The sequence below is a fragment of the Mustela nivalis genome (assembly GCF_964662115.1).
Source record: "Mustela nivalis genome assembly, chromosome: 10".
Lineage (NCBI taxonomy): Eukaryota > Metazoa > Chordata > Mammalia > Carnivora > Mustelidae > Mustela > Mustela nivalis.
The window spans coordinates 111063992-111080075 of record NC_139029.1 but is presented as its reverse complement, the minus strand read 5'-3'; the positions used below and the strand labels follow the sequence as shown (position 1 = coordinate 111080075).

The 16084-nt window shown below is 44.1% G+C and overlaps 3 protein-coding genes across 3 annotated transcripts; 1 reads left to right on the top strand and 2 right to left on the bottom strand.

Annotated features, from left to right (window-relative positions):
• Window positions 1-3016: 3016 nt before the first annotated feature.
• Window positions 3017-5283, bottom strand: H2BC21 (H2B clustered histone 21). The gene has a single exon (XM_082686052.1). It carries the CDS (start codon window positions 5231-5233, stop codon window positions 4853-4855), a length of 381 nt encoding a protein of 126 aa, XP_082542178.1. The 5' UTR covers window positions 5234-5283; the 3' UTR covers window positions 3017-4852.
• A 223-nt stretch (window positions 5284-5506) lies between these two features.
• Window positions 5507-8149, bottom strand: H2AC21 (H2A clustered histone 21). Its single transcript, XM_082686051.1, has one exon. It carries the CDS (start codon window positions 6498-6500, stop codon window positions 6108-6110), a length of 393 nt encoding a protein of 130 aa, XP_082542177.1. The 5' UTR covers window positions 6501-8149; the 3' UTR covers window positions 5507-6107.
• On the top strand, window positions 5561-5996 carry H2AC20 (H2A clustered histone 20; the record flags this gene model as incomplete). The annotated part of the gene is made up of 1 exon (XM_082686033.1): window positions 5561-5996. One exon carries the CDS (start codon window positions 5561-5563, stop codon window positions 5948-5950), a length of 390 nt encoding a protein of 129 aa, XP_082542159.1. The 3' UTR covers window positions 5951-5996.
• Window positions 8150-16084: the final 7935 nt, after the last annotated feature.

Here is a 16084-nt window from a genome sequence, read left to right as displayed (position 1 = left end):
TAGATACTTAAAAACTTTTACACAATTTGTAAATACAGATTTCCCATCACCCATGTGAATGATGAAATGTAGTCTCCCCAGGCACAGGGACAGTCTCCCAGTTTAGGGTCACTTACTGAGAACTAAACAGAGCTGGCCCTCAGGCTTACCCTCTTTGCGGTAAATTCTGATTGGCCATATTGTGAGCTATGCGGTCCCCAGACCACGCTGCAAAGCCAAATATGGCATTAGAATTACTGATAAAGTTTTACTCTTTTTGTTTCATTTATTTTCTTGTGAAAGCCCAACTGAGGCAGTGAGGGAGACCACTGGAGGTTTATGAGCAGGTGGGTGATGAGATCGGCCCTGTGCTTGGAAGGCTGTGCTAGCTGTGGAACCTGGAATGGATGTGAGAGGTGTGAGCCCAGGAGAGGGGAAGTATAACCCTAACACTTTCTCCCACTCAAACAGAATATATTTGTGCATAGGTCTCATGCCCCATCTGAGATCCTTCCCAATTGAGGGCAAAAAGTTTATTGTGTTCATCTGTGGAACTATTACGATAGAAAATTGGAGTGTATTACAAAGTGGAAGAACTGGAATCCAGCTACCCATCAGCAAGTGAACAGAGGGCGCCTGGGTGGCTCAGTTGGTTAAGCATCTGCCTTGGGCTCAGGTCTTGGTGCCAGGGTCTCAGGATCGAGCCCCTCATTGGGCTCCCTCCCTGCTTAGCGGGAAATCTGATTCTCCCTCTGCCCCTCTCCCTACTCATGCTCTCTCTCTGTTTCAGAAGTAAATAAATAAAATCTCTTAAAAAAAAAAAAAAAGGAATTTGAATGAAAGAAGCCAGACACAAAGGATACATGCTGTAGGATTCTAGTTACATAAAACTTTAGAAGTCGAACTATCTCTAATAGCAGTGGATATTATATATAATAACCAGTGGTTGCCTGAGGGCAGGGATGGGGGCAAAGTAGGTCATTGGTGAAGGGGGCAGAGAGAAGAATTATGAAGGGAGACTAGGAAATTCTGGGGGTGGGGTGATGCATATGTTCATTATTTTCAGTGTAGTGATGTTTTCATTGGTATATAATGTATGTATGTCAAAACTTAGCAAATTATACTTTAAACATGCAGTTTATTGAATGCCAATTATAACTCAATAATGTTAAAAAAAAAAAAGTACAGGTGGATATGGTAGAAAAATGAAGGAAGGAAGGTAGAAAAAAGAAGGTGTCCCTTGAGCTGGAAGATAGAGCTTTGGCTTGAAAAGAATGCTCTGGCCAAGCCAGAAGGAAGGGGCAGTCCAGTCCAGACCTGAGCAAAATAGGCTTAGTGGAAGGTGAGCAGACCCTTTTCAGTAGAGCAGAAAATCTCCCTAACCTCACAGGGGACCAGTAGGAAACAGAGCTATAAAAGCAGGGAGAGGCGGATTCTGGAGAGTTTTGAACATCAAGGTTTTGTTTTGTTTGTTTTCTCGTTTTGTTTTGTGTTTTAGGGGCCGGTGGAGAGGGGCAGAGGGACAGGGAGACAGAGGAGAATCTTAAGCAGGCTCTGTGCAGGCATCCCGGGCTCGATCTCACAACCCTGACATCAATGACCTGAGCAGAAATCAAGAGTCAGATGCTTAACAAACCGAGCCACCCAGGCACCCTTGAATATCAAGCTTTTCTTTTTTTTAGATTTTTATTTATTTATTTGACAGAGAGAGAGAGAGAAAGAGATCACAAGTAGGCAGAGAGAGAGGGGAAGCAGGCTCCCTGCCGAGTAGAGAGCCTGATGCCGGACTCGATCCCAGGACCCTGAGATCATGACCTGAGTCGAACGCAGAGGCTTAACCCACTGAGCCACCCAGGCACCCCGAATATCAACCTTTTTAAAAGCATACATTGGACTGCAGTTCCATCACTCACTTCCCCACTGATCCAGGACAAGTTCACTTCTCTGAGACTCTGTTTCCTCCAACTATAAAATAAGGATGATAATAGTGGAACCTACTTTCACAGTGGTTGTGAAGATGAAATGAGGCAACGCAGGTAAAGCCCTCGGCTGAGGACCCTGGAAACAGTTAAGCGCTCAATGAGTAGAAGTAATTATTATTATAACAATGACTATTATTAACCCTAACATAAGCAAATGTATACAGATGTTTGACAGGAGGAAAAAGTGATCAAAGAGGATCTTTAGGATTAAACTCACCATCCCTAAATTAGCTCCCCTCCAGAGTTAAAATTCCAAATTCCAAATTCATCTTTTCCCCCTTCCCCGCTCTACAACTTCCTTCCTAATAAACACTATGCCCAGATGGAGCCTGAAACCAGTGACCAAGACTCTCTCATACTAGTAAAGGGATTCCAGCAGGTAAGTAAGTTGAGGTATGGCCTCTGGGTTGGAGACCCAGAACCCCCCAGTCCCAACCCCAGGGATTTCAGCCACCACCACTGTCACCACCATAGATTTATACATACACAGGATGCATCCTAAAGAGAATAAAGCAGGTGATATTCCTTTTTTCATTTTAAAGCCTAAACAGTCCCCCTCCCCAACACCAAACTCCAGGGAGGGGTCCAAGGCGTCTAGAGATTGATCTTACTTCCTCAAATCCCTTAAACCCTGAACTAGGAGTTTATTCTCTGGAGCATCTGAAGAGAAGCCTCTTTGTGCCTCAGTTTCCTCATCTATAAAATGGGAGATTTCATGAGGTTCTTGTGAGGGTTAATTATGTATAAAGGCTTAGACCTGTTGTCTGGTCCATGGTAAGTGCTCTATAGATGTTAAACATTTTTAAGGATTTCATTTCTTCTGTCTTGTTTATAATGCTTCTTATTTGCGGTAATGTCTTTTTAAGTGACTAGGCCTCATAACAAGCTACTTCAGCTCCAGTGCACCTCTTGGGTAGAAGTAAGTTTGGCCAATGGCTTATAAATAGTCATCCACCAAGTCAGAGGCAAACAGCTTTTCCACAGACCCAGCAGTAGTTTTATCTAACTTCATTTAATGAGAGAATATATCACAGATAAAAGGAATCCAGGCAAGCTTTTAAATTAATGGGTAATTTTATTAATAACAACAGCATCTACACATATTTGAAAACACATGTAGGAAACATAAGATTAATTCAGTTTACAATAATGTTTGGAGTCCACTTGAATTCGTGAAACCCTTAGGATCAACTCCAGGACCCCTTAGCCAAAAGTAGAGTTGAATAACTGATCAGACCATCAGTGTCTTCATCAGCAAAAATCAAGGCTTGGACAGAAGGAGTGAACATTCTGTATTTACACGAAATAAAACTAAAATGCAATTGTCTGCGCATTTAAGGATACAAAGGTGAACAATGTTAACTGCATGACCAGCGAACCAATTCCTTTGCTTTTCTCAACCTCCTCTGTAAAAATGGGTTATTTGGCCTTGACTTTCTTGCAGGGTCTATCTTTACAGGGTTTCCTGATAAGTGAGAAGATGAGTATAAATTGAAAGCTCATCTTCCATGGGGAACAGAGTATCAGGATGGATATGGTGGGTGTCAGAAAAGGAGATGGGAAAAGGATCTTTCCAGCGACCAATACTCTGAATTTAATGAAAATCCAAAAGAGGATACACCACCAGAAGCATAATGGGAAAACTACCACAACCACCATTTTGGTGCAGAAAAAGAATCTTAACCTAGGCCTCCTCAGAGCTAATGCCCTGAAGGGACCCTGGACTGACTTGCCAAAGAGCTCCAAAAACATTTCTGTTTTCATCTTCACATTTATCGAATGCAAATGAACGGCACACATCATCCACGGAAGCGATTAAGAAAGGGATGGGGTGGGGAAATTAATTTGACAAATATTAATTAAGAATTTAAGTGTCCACCATGTGCCAGGCAGACTGTCGCTGATAATTTAGCAGAAAACCAGACCAACAAAGTCTCTGTTAAGGGCTTAAGGAGAAAGACCATTAATAAGAAAATAAACGAACCGGACAATTTCTGACAGCTGCTAGGAGGAAGAGAAAACAATGAGATCAGATGATAGGCAGGAACCAGACGCAAATTCCTGAGTGGGACGTGGAAAGGTCTCCGAGAGGTGACTTTTTGAGCCCAGCCCTAAATGACCAGCGCCTTGCAGTGACGCAAGGCCGGGGCGTTCCGAAACTAGAAAATTAAATGCAAAAACGATCCACAAACCGAGAAATAATTGGGATGTCAAAGCCCCAAAGCAAGCGTCGGAAACCAGAATCTACGAATTCCGGAGAGGGCGCGCGATTTTGAATATTCATGTCGTCCAATCAGGGAAAGGCTAAGACCCAGCAGCGAAGGCTCCACCCTCAGTGCCCAGACCGCTGGTATCACCCGAGGCCACACCGCAGGGCAGAAGTGGTGACTGGACGCCCGCAGCTGCCAAACACTCAGAATTCTTCAAGGCTCTGACGCAATGTTCTCGGGACCTGGGTTTAGTTGTCCTGGGGCCCTCCTTAAAAGTGAAGATGACCGAAACCACTCATTTCGTTTTAGAACACCGATGGAACGTACACCCAAGAGAGTCACCAGGACACAATAGTCTGGGGATGGAAGTTGAGAAGCGGATTTCCGTATTCTAACACGAAAAGAACTTGTAAGAAAACTAAGCAGTTGCGGGGTTAAGACGCGCCCCAGATTAAAAAGCAAAGACAGTCACGCGCCAAGATCTCAAGTAGGAAAGGCTTAAAAAGCTACGTGTACCATCTTCCAGGATCTTTCACAAGTAGAGTAACTTACTTTGTGGGAGCAAGTGAGGGAAAATAAGTGAACAAAGCTCTTTTCTGGTGATTAGGTGGGTGGCTCTGAAAAGAGCCTTTGGAGTCAAGCGGCCGGCGACTCATACGAGCGCCGTGTCCCGGCAGGGACTCACTTAGAGCTGGTGTACTTGGTGACCGCCTTGGTGCCCTCGGACACGGCGTGCTTGGCCAACTCGCCGGGCAGCAGCAGGCGCACGGCCGTCTGGATCTCCCGCGACGTGATGGTGGAGCGCTTGTTGTAATGCGCCAGGCGGGAGGCCTCGCCGGCGATGCGCTCGAAGATGTCGTTGACGAAGGAGTTCATGATGCCCATGGCCTTGGACGAGATGCCGGTGTCCGGGTGCACCTGCTTGAGCACCTTGTACACGTAGATGGAGTAACTCTCCTTGCGGCTGCGCTTGCGCTTCTTGCCGTCCTTCTTCTGGGCTTTGGTGACAGCCTTTTTCGAGCCCTTCTTGGGCGCGGGAGCGGATTTGGCCGGCTCAGGCATTATAAAACACCACACCGGTTAGCAAAGAAAAGAAGTGCGAGAATGGGCGGGCCTGATCCTTTTATAACCACCGTATGCAAATTAGGGCTCCAAAAGCCCTTAGTTTCTATTGGACCTTGTAGGAACCTTGTGTTATCAGCAATGACTACGTAACAACACCTACTCTTGCCCTCATTGGCCAGTTCTGGAGCCAATTTAGGACCAATGAAAAGCTCGTTCATGACCCCACCCCTAGCAAAGCTTATAAAGGCTTTTCAATCGCAGATATTTCAATTTTGTTTTGTTGTGCGGTTTCGTGGTTCTGGTGTTTTAGCTTCACAGTCAATCATGTCTGGTCGTGGCAAGCAAGGAGGCAAGGCCCGCGCCAAGGCCAAGTCGCGGTCGTCTCGCGCCGGCCTGCAGTTCCCGGTGGGCCGAGTGCACCGGCTGCTGCGCAAGGGCAACTACGCCGAGCGGGTGGGGGCCGGCGCGCCGGTGTACATGGCGGCGGTGCTGGAGTACCTGACGGCGGAGATCCTGGAGCTGGCGGGGAACGCGGCCCGAGACAACAAGAAGACGCGCATCATCCCGCGCCACCTCCAGCTGGCCATCCGCAACGACGAGGAGCTCAACAAGCTGTTGGGCAAAGTCACCATCGCCCAGGGCGGCGTCCTGCCCAACATCCAGGCCGTTCTCTTACCAAAAAAAACTGAAAGCCACAAAGCCAAAAGTAAATAAAACCCTGACAAGCCAAAGACCAAAGGCTCTTTTTAGAGCCACCCAAGTTTTCAAAAAAAGAGCTAATGCGCTATTTCGTTATCAGCCCCTCCGTTGACGTTTTGGTGGCTCTTAAAAGAGCCTTTGGGGTTAGTGGGGATGGTCTCGACCTTCCTAATTATTTGTTCTTGCCAGGCTTGTGACTCTCCGTTTTCTTGGGCAACAAAACCGCCTGGATATTGGGCAGGACGCCGCCCTGCGCAATGGTGACACCCCCAAGTAACTTGTTGAGCTCTTCGTCATTTCTCACGGCTAGCTGCAAATGGCGAGGGATGATGCGCGTCTTCTTGTTGTCTCGGGCCGCGTTCCCCGCCAGCTCCAGGATCTCCGCCGTCAGGTACTCCAGCACCGCGGCCAGGTACACCGGAGCGCCGGCCCCCACCCGCTCGGCGTAGTTGCCCTTGCGCAGCAGCCGGTGCACTCGGCCCACCGGGAACTGCAGGCCGGCGCGAGACGACCGTGATTTGGCCTTGGCGCGAGCTTTGCCTCCCTGCTTTCCGCGTCCTGACATTACGGCCAAATTACAGTTACAGCTTCTTATTCAAGGAGAAGGAAGTGGAAAGGATAACCAATTTGGTGTAATTTATAAGAGCTACCGGGAGGGGTAAAGGGAAGTAGCCCAGTGAAACAGCCAATAGGAAGGCGGAAAGCAGCCTCCTCGTTTGCATCCTGCACTACGAGGAAATGACGGATTTCGTAAGTACCTACCAATCGCTGGGAGCCACATTAAAGCCCCTTATTTGCATGCCAGGATTTTTAAAGAAAGAAGGCTTTCGGACCAAACGCTGTTTTGTTTTGCCTTTTACTGAATGGGGATTTTCTTGTTTCCAGTTTAGAGAAGGGCGGGGGTCGTTTTCTCCGCCGCCCCCTCCCCCTTCACAGTTAGAGCTAGAAGAACAATCATAAGAAGGACCCACAGGGTCTCCAGAGAGCCTTCAGCAAATTGCTCCCACTCGAGGATACGGATTCTGAATCTGATTATCCCCTTGAGCTTTAAGTTATCCTCAAGTCTCGCCTTTTCTGTCTTCACAGCCAGACTTCCAAAAGAATATGTTACTAAGGCCGTCCGCTTTCTCTGCAATGGAATAGTGGCCTTTGGTGTGGTTTCGCCTCCTCCCCCCCCCCACCCCCGCCCCCAGCCGCCTACACTCTTCCGAATCCACGTAACCAAGGACTGGACATCTGTCTTCCTGCTCTTGACCTCCAGGAGGCAACCGATACCGCCTTGAAACTTGCTTCCTTGGCTTTCAAAATGTCTTCCGATTTCCCTCCTCCTGCTCCTTTTTCTCTGCCCGTCCCTACAATCCGGTGTCCGTCTGGGCTCTGCCTCCTACCCAACACCTGCCTCCACCCTTCACTCTTCCCGGGGAGTCTTCCCACTTCCATGCTTTCAAGTATAGACATCCAGACTTGTCCCGGAAGCTCAGACCCTGACCCCAAACTGCTTACCGGGTACTTCAGCCCATTTGTCCCAACAGTTCTAACTCTCCAAAAGGCCCCAGTCGCCTCTGTTTGCTGTTTCTCTGAATACAACCTAAGCCAGAGTCTTCCTTTATCTGCATCTCAACAGCACATCCGGTCACTTCCCTAACATCTCTTCAGCCCTTTCGCCGTGCTCTTGTCTGCCTCCCGATTGCTCGCTTAGACTTCAGCAACAGCCCAGCAGATTTGTTTTCCTTCATCCTCCAGACGCCTTCTAGAGAAATCTTTACTGAGAATCTTGTTTCCTTCTCCTCAGCTTCCCACCCTGGAGTGTTCTACACCTCTCACACCATTTGCATTCTAGAATGCTACAAAAAATAGACAGGGCACCTGGGTGGCTCAGTGGGTTAAGACTCTGCTTTCGGCTCAGGTCATGATCTCAGGGTCCTGGGATCGAGTTCTGCATGGGGCTCCCTGCTTAGCAGGGAGCCTGCTTCCTCCTTTCTCTCTTTGCCTACCTCTCTGCCCTGCCTACTTGTGATCTCTCTCTGTCAAATAAATAAAATCTTAAAAAAAAAAAAAAAGAATACACTTAAACTCTCTTCCTTGAGCCCATTTCAGATGTTTTCTCTTTCATCCTCGCCTTTATTGAACTGACCTTTATCAAGTACCGTCTACCTGCAAGGCAAAGGGGATAAAGATAGCTGAAACTGGAAAATAGAGGAAATTTAAACTCTGGAAGTTAAAATCAACTATTTGTAGAGATTATCTCTGGTAAGAATACTGGTGTAGATTTGTGAAACACCCATGTCCAATCAAAGGTTTTTTCAATAGCAGAATGTACCCGAAGGTGATTCTAACCCCATTAGCTGTATTACGGTAGAAGATGCATGTATTAATAGAAAGAGGTGGTCCACACAGAGTCTCAACAGGGCAATTACAGTAGGAATGTGTTGTTCTTCCAGCACTAAGAATGTATATTTATATGTCTGCTAGACACAAAGGTTTAGGCTATTACAGAAGGGTCCTTGGAAAAAGCTCAGCCTTTTCTCACAACCTGGGTGAAAGAGTTCTGACTGTCTCTCTTAGCTCAGATTCTAGGTTCAATTAACCACGTTCCGATTGTTCTACTTCAAGATACAAATATGAGACTGAGAAGGGGTGAGCCAGTTATGAGAAGATATATCACTGGAGGGTAATGACTTTGCATTCTAGACTATTCATAAGTTTCTTGTGTTGTTTTAGTAGTGTAAGTTCTCTCCCCAGTGAGCCAGTACCCTCTGGAAGTTCTGATCATGTCAACTTTTCAGACCTATAGGGTCTGAACCCAGAGAGTGGGGACCCCACCACAACTCTGGCACCTTGAGAGGCCCTGCTTGAGGGGGCAGCTAACCTCCCCCTCTCTTTGACCTCTGGTCTCATTTTTACTTCTATGGCAGTGACCTGCTGCTATTAGGAAAGGTGAAGGGCAAAGAGATTTATACGGAACCTTATTATGTGATAAGCTCTACGCTAGGGGCTACCTGTGACAATTATTTGTGTCACAGATAAGGAAAGTGAGGCTCAGAGAAGTGAAAGCGCTTGCTGAAGGGGACACAGCCATTTACTGAGACATGATCTGAACTTGGGTCTGCCTGACTCAAAACCTGTGCTCTTCAGGGCATTCAAGCGGCCTCACTCACTAGGTATCCAGCTGCAGGAGTCCACTTCACTTACACAGCCACCCTTTCCTCCTCTATTAAACAAAGGAAGAGAATGAGAGAAATTAGATTTAGTACATGAGATTCCATCCAGCTATAAAACCTTATTAGATAAGTCTAGATAGACCAATATCCTACAGATTATATGAGACTCAATTACTGTCTATCGCTCCCCAGAGCTCTTTGCCCAGCGCTCTTACTAGAGCTAGTAAAACAAGAAATAGAGCAGGCCATCCGTAAAAGTAGTGCAGCATCACAAACAGGCTGGCTCTTAGTTCCTTCAACAAAAAGGCAATTGGGATTTTTATTTTTTTTTAAGATTTTTTTTTTTTTAAAGATTTATTTATTTGAGAGAGAGAGAAAGCACAAGCAGGGAGGAGAGGGAGAAACAGGCTCCCAAGCAGGCAACTGGTATTTTTAGACAGGGAACTGAGTTGCTTTCCAGGCAATCTAGTTAATCAAATATTTATTTTGTCTTCTGGCTCCATTCCACCATGTTCCTCTTCCTTCCCCTCTATAGCCGCCTTGCTCAGCACTACCCTCAGCCTCCTGCATACTGAGCCGCACACCGTTCGAGCAAGGCCTGAATGGCTAGAATGCTTTGTCCTCCTCTTGACCTGGCAGAACCCTCCCCATCCTTCTGGGTTCAGATACCACCTGCTCCTTCATGAGGTCTTCCCTTCCCACACACACCGCCTCAGGGTGTACCCCCTCTCTGTTCATATCCTGCTGCTGGCACTCACCACTCTGTAAGGTGCTTTGACTTTGCTCTCACTTCCTTTCTGTGACCCTCAAGGGAGAGACCATGTCTTCTTTGAATCTGCATCCTTAGTTTCTTCTATACGTGGCTCTATTATTAAATGCTTCCGGCATGAATAAATGGCATAACACTCTTAGGGAATTAGCATCTTCTTTTCAAAAATCTTTCTCTTTACTCAACAACCACTCTCCAAATGCCAACTATAAACAGTACATGGCGATAGCCAGAATGATGGAAGATAGACCAAAAGCTCATCAATTACACAAAAATACATCCAACCATAATAGAGTTGTTAGAATAAATGACAACAAACGTAAAGAACCTAGTATGGAGCCTGGAACCCGAGAGGGCCCAAAACTGTATTAGGAGGCTGAAAAGGTTAACATCTGAGAGCCCATATTCTACAGCTTGACTCTGCATTGCTTTCCAGATCTGTGACTATGGGCAAATTACCTCTCCTCTAAGGGTCTCTACTTCCTCACTGGTAGAGAAAAAGTAATAATAGTAGCTACTTCATGGGGTTAGAACAGTACCTAGCACCAACATTAACAGGGACATGCCTAAAATTCTTTGGACTGATTTATCATTTCAAAAATAAACATTAGGTTTATCAGATAACCTAGCAATTCCATTCCTGGATATACATAAACAAACAGAAATGAATGCATGCAACGAAGAGCACATACCAGAATGTGGTATATTTGTATCCTGCCATACTACGCAACAGTGAGAATGAGCAAATTACTGCCACACCATCAGAGACAATATTGGATGAAAGAATGCAAACACAAATGAATTCATGCTACGTGGCTCTTTTTATATGAAGTTAAAAATGGGCAAAACTAATCTATGGTGATAGATGTTAGAATAATGGTTACCTGTGGTGGGGTGGTATTGACTTCCCTGGAGCCTTCTAGGGTGCTGGAAATTTTCTGTATCTTGATATGGGTGTATTCATAAGGAGAATAAAACTGTATATTTATAAGTTCCTTATGTGTAAATTATACACCAATAAGCATAAATTAAGCTTTCCAAGAACAAATATTGAAGTAATCATCATGGAGGGAAAGTGAGTATTTTGCGGGACATCCCAATCCTCATGTCACAGATTAGTGTTTACTGTTTTTTTTGTTTTGTTTTCTTTAATTACACATGAGGTGGCCACCCCGGCGCCCCTCTCTTGGTGTTTAAAGCCTCTAAAAGTCTCAGTCTGGCCATGACAAACCTTCACTACATAATAGATATTATGATTATGTTTTTATTAGAAACAAAGACACTAAGCTTGCCCTATGGAGTTTGCAATTTACAAAGCTTTTACAAAGCTTTCGTTCACTTTTGCAACAGAAATAATGATGTCATCAGCTCTCTCTTCATACATTAGTTCACATATCCATCCAATACATTCACCTGAACACCCAGGTATGCCACTACTGACCTTGACATAACATATTTAGAACATAATGACTATAAGGGCAGGGGTGGCTCAGTTGGTTAAGTGTCCAACTCTTGATTATGGCTCAGGTTATATCTCAGGGTCCAGAGCTCAAGCCCCAAGTCAGGCTTGTGCTGGGCGTGGAGCCTGCTTAATATACTCTCCCTGTGCTCTTCTGCCCCACTCTCATGCTCGAAGAAAAAATAATAATAAAAATAATTTTTAAAACAACATAATGAATACATTTTCTCTGCCCAGATCTCTTCACATGGTTAGTTCCCCCTAGTCATTCAAATCTCTGTTTAAATCACCTCCTTAGCAAGGCCTTCTTCAAACAGAGCCTCCCATCATTCCCCATCAGTCACTGGATTAGCAAGCAGCAAAGGCCTGACCAAAAACAACTCCTATAGATTCCATCTCTTTAGCAGTATTCTAATCGATCTACTTCTCTCTAGCCCATCTCCTGCCTTCACTCAGATTCTTTCACCAGATTACTGCCAACGGCTTTTCTATTCTTCCTATCCCTCTAATACATTCTTCACACGCTAGCCAGAGCTATTTAGTAGAAAATTGGATTCTCTCTCATCATATACTCTCTCCTGACATGATTCTACCACCCCTACCCACTTCCCCACCCACCTATCCCAAGATAACCTCATTCCATCTTCAATAACCCCTGCTTCAGATACCTTCTCAGATGCTAACATCAGTAGACAAAAACTTAATAACAAGATAACACATAGATTCAAAGTATCACCCACAGTTACAAGTGGAAAAAGAATAAATTTATAATGATGAAAACTGAAATATACCAGTTTAATAAATGATCGGAATTATCACCAGCCATGACATGTCAAATTACATGCCCACTGGTATGGTTCACTGAAAAGGGCTCAATATCACTTCTCCAGTATTCCTGCCAAAAATGTGTATCCTGAGTCTGAATCCTAGAGAAATAATAGACAAACCCAAATTGAGGGATGTTACAAAGTAAATGGTCTGTACTCTCCAATAATGTCAAAGTCATAAAAGACAAAGACTAAGGAACTATTCCTGATTAACAAAAACCAAAGAGACATAGCAACTGAATACATGTGACCCCAGATTGGATCCGGAACCAGAACATGTTTTTTTCATTTTATACAAAAGAGATATTAGTGGGGAAATTAACAAATTTTGAGTAAGATCTGTATATTAGATAAAAGTACGGTATCAATGTCAATTTCCAGGGTTTGACAATTATATTGTGGCTATGTGAGAAAATGTCTTTTTTTTTTTTTTTTAACTAAATACACATCAGTAAATACAAGAGTTCTCCAGAGACAGGCGCCTGGGTGACTGAGTGGGTTAAGTGTCCAACTCTTGATTTCGGCTCAGGTCGTGATCTCAGGGTTGTGAAATCAAGCCCCACGATACCCCCTGCACTGGACGTGGAGTCTGCTTAAGATTCTCTCTCCCTCTCCTTCTGCCTTCCCCTCACTTAAAAAAAGCAGGGAGGGGGAGCTCTCCAGAGAAACAGACTCATAGGATATATAAATACATTTATATATATGTATATATATGGAGAGAGAAGGATTTATTATAAGGAATTGGCTCACATGATTATGGAGGCTGACAAGTCTCAAGATTTGGCAGATGGGTCAGCAAGCTGGAAACCTGGGAGAGCTGATGAAGGCCTGCAAACAAGGAGAATCAATGCTGCTGTTCCCATCCGAGGGCCAGTAGGCTGGAGACCCAGGAAGAGTCAATGTTTCAGTCTGAGTCCCAAAGCAGGAAGAAAGCCATAGTCCCAAGTCAAAGGCATCCAGGCAGGAAAGAACTCCTCTCTTTCTCAAAGAGGACCAGCCTTTTTGTTCTATATTCAGGCCTTTGACTGACTGATGAGGCCCATCCATATCAGGAAGGCAATCTGTTTTGCCCATTTAAATGTTAATCTCATCCCCCAAAACCCGGAATAATGTTTGACCAAATATCTGGGCACACTATAGCCCAATCAAGTTGACACATAAAATTAACCATCACAGCTGCTTAGAGGTAAGTGGGGCTTTATCTCTGAAACTTATTCTCAGATGGTTCAGAAAAAAATTATTTATGTGTAAATAAATACATAGAAATAAAGCAAACATAATGAAATGTTAATATTTGGATAATCTGAGTATCAGAGGAGGGATTATGTATTGGAGACACTCCATTTTTCACCCGTGTTGCAGAATACCTCAGTTCAGTCTGTCTCCTGTGTGTTTCTTCCCTGTGAGTCTCCTCTACTGGTCACATAAAACACCTCACTTCCAAATGTGTGGTTTTCCCCCAACACTAAACAACTCCAGCTGGGTGGCCTACAATTTAATTCATTTCTGACACCATCCACCCAGGGACAGTATCACATCCCGCAGGTTACAGGGCTCAGTCCCACAGGACTATCCCCCCCCGCCCCCCCCCCCACACACACATACACTTCAGACACCAGCTGTAAGCCCAGGCTGTCTGTCACCTGTCCTCCTGACCAACTGACTATAAATTAGGGTTCCAATGTTCCCCTCCTTTGGGTTCTAATAATTTGCTAGAGCAGCTTACACACCTCACGAAAACATTTTACTTACATTTACCAGTTTATTACAAAAGGATATGATAAAGGATACAGAAGAACACCCAGATGGAAGAGAAAGGGCGAGGTATGTGGGACAGGGCTCTCCTACAGGCCGCTCTCCCAGTACCTACATATGCTCGCCAGCCCAGAAACTGCCCAAGCTCCATACTTCTGGGATCTTATGGAAAATTTATCACATCGGCACAATGTATCATTAACTTCATCTTCAGCCCCTCTCCCTTCTCAAGAGAACGGGAGTGGGACTGGAAATTCCAAGCTTCTAATCATGACCTGGTCTTTCTGGAGACTACCCCTCAGGCAGGATCCCCCCTCAGAGTTGCCTTATTAGAACAAAAGACACTCCTATCACCCATGAAGTTGCAAGGGTTTACAGGAGCACTGTGTCAGCAACTGGGGTCAAAGACTAATATTACAACAAGAGTTGCTTCCAGTTAGGATCTTACAAGGTTTTTAGGAGTTTTATGCCAGGAACCTGGGCCAGGTACCAATATATATATTTTTTATTTTATATATATATAAATATATATATATATTTATATAATTATATATATTTTAGTATCTCACAGGTATATATAGGAATTATTTGTACCATTTTGGGGATTTCTATAACTCTGAAAGTACTTCAGAAGGAAAAGTTAATAATAAAATACACACACATAGAACCATATATCCAGCTTGCTATCTCTTCTAGAATGCCATAAAGACACTTCAGACTCAAGCCCAAAACTGAACTGGGCGCCTAATCTTCTCCTTCTCCACCCTTCAAACCGGATCTCCTTCCAGCATTCTGTATTCTACAGAACAAATGCCGTCCATCCGGATGTACAAGCCTGATAGTCATCCTTGACACGTCCCCTCCCATAACTAACCTATCACCACATCCTGGGATTTTACCCTGCTAATATATGTATCTTGTAGTCACAACTTCTCTCCACTTTCACCTTCACCTCCACCACCACCACCATCCAAGTCATCATCATCTCTCACTGAGCCCGCTACAAATAACTCTGCAGCCAACCTCCCTGCCTTCACCCTTACCTCTCCGCCCATTCACATCACCTTTGCAAAATACAAATTTAAAGACAGCTTAATGCAATGCATGACCCTTGATTGGTTTCCCAAAAATAAAAAGCCATAAAGGACACTAATGAAACCACTGGGGAAATTTGCATGTCAGCTGTGTATGAGATAATAATATTGTATGAATGTTAAATGTCTTGCGTGTGGTAATGTTATTGTGGTTATGTAGGAAAAGGCCTTGTTTTCAGAAGATAGATGCTCGAGTTGATAGTAGTGCAATATAAAGATTTTTGCAACTAACTCCCAAATGACTGAGCAAAAATAACAATGATTTTATTATTGTTATTATAGACACAAAGTCAAAGAGAGACAAAGCCAGTCTGGTAAAATGTTGTCAGTGAATCTGGATAAAGCGTAAATAGGGAGCTCACTTTACTAATCTTGCAACTTTTCTGAAAGTTTTAAAAATTTTTTTAAAGGCTAGGAAAAAATATGTCATTATGTTCAATTTCTTGAGCAAGATAAAGATATTATGGTTATACAGGAGAATATACAGGTGATACATGTTGGTGTACTTGATGGTGAAATGCCTCTACTATCTGCAACTTATTTTCAAATTTGATAAGTATATTTTTAAAGTATACAGGTACTTGAATATATATTTATAGTACTTGAATATATATTTATAAGCATATACTATACATAAATGTAAAAAATATTGAAAGGTAGCTATTGTTTTGGATTCTATTTTTCTGCAGGTTTGACATTTTTCAAAATTAGAAGCTGGGGAAAATACTTGGGAATATATGGGAAAATAATCAATAACATATTAAAGATAAAAAATAAAGTACAAATTGAAAACTTACATATCATCTCGGAAAAAAGCTCATCCCGTTAAAGCCCTACTTAAAACCTTCACTAGCCTCCCACTGCTACCAGGATAAAGACAAAGCCACTTAACAAGGCCTACAAGGTCCAGTGTAGTCCAGCCCCTGCCTTCTACCTACTCACTCACTCCCCATCATTATCCCTGCCCCTCCCCCCATCCCCCTCCAGGCTCCGACTACACTTAACTAGACCCTAAGTAACCACTCCTCCAGAGTTCTCTCTCCAGGCCTTTGCGTTTGCGACTACCACAGCTTGACTATGAGGA

What these genes read in the sequence shown, in the direction of transcription:
- H2BC21 (XM_082686052.1), bottom strand. Translation starts at nt 5,233, where the DNA reads ATGCCTGAGCCGGCCAAATCCGCTCCCGCGCCCAAGAAGGGCTCGAAA.
- H2AC21 (XM_082686051.1), bottom strand. Translation starts at nt 6,500, where the DNA reads ATGTCAGGACGCGGAAAGCAGGGAGGCAAAGCTCGCGCCAAGGCCAAA.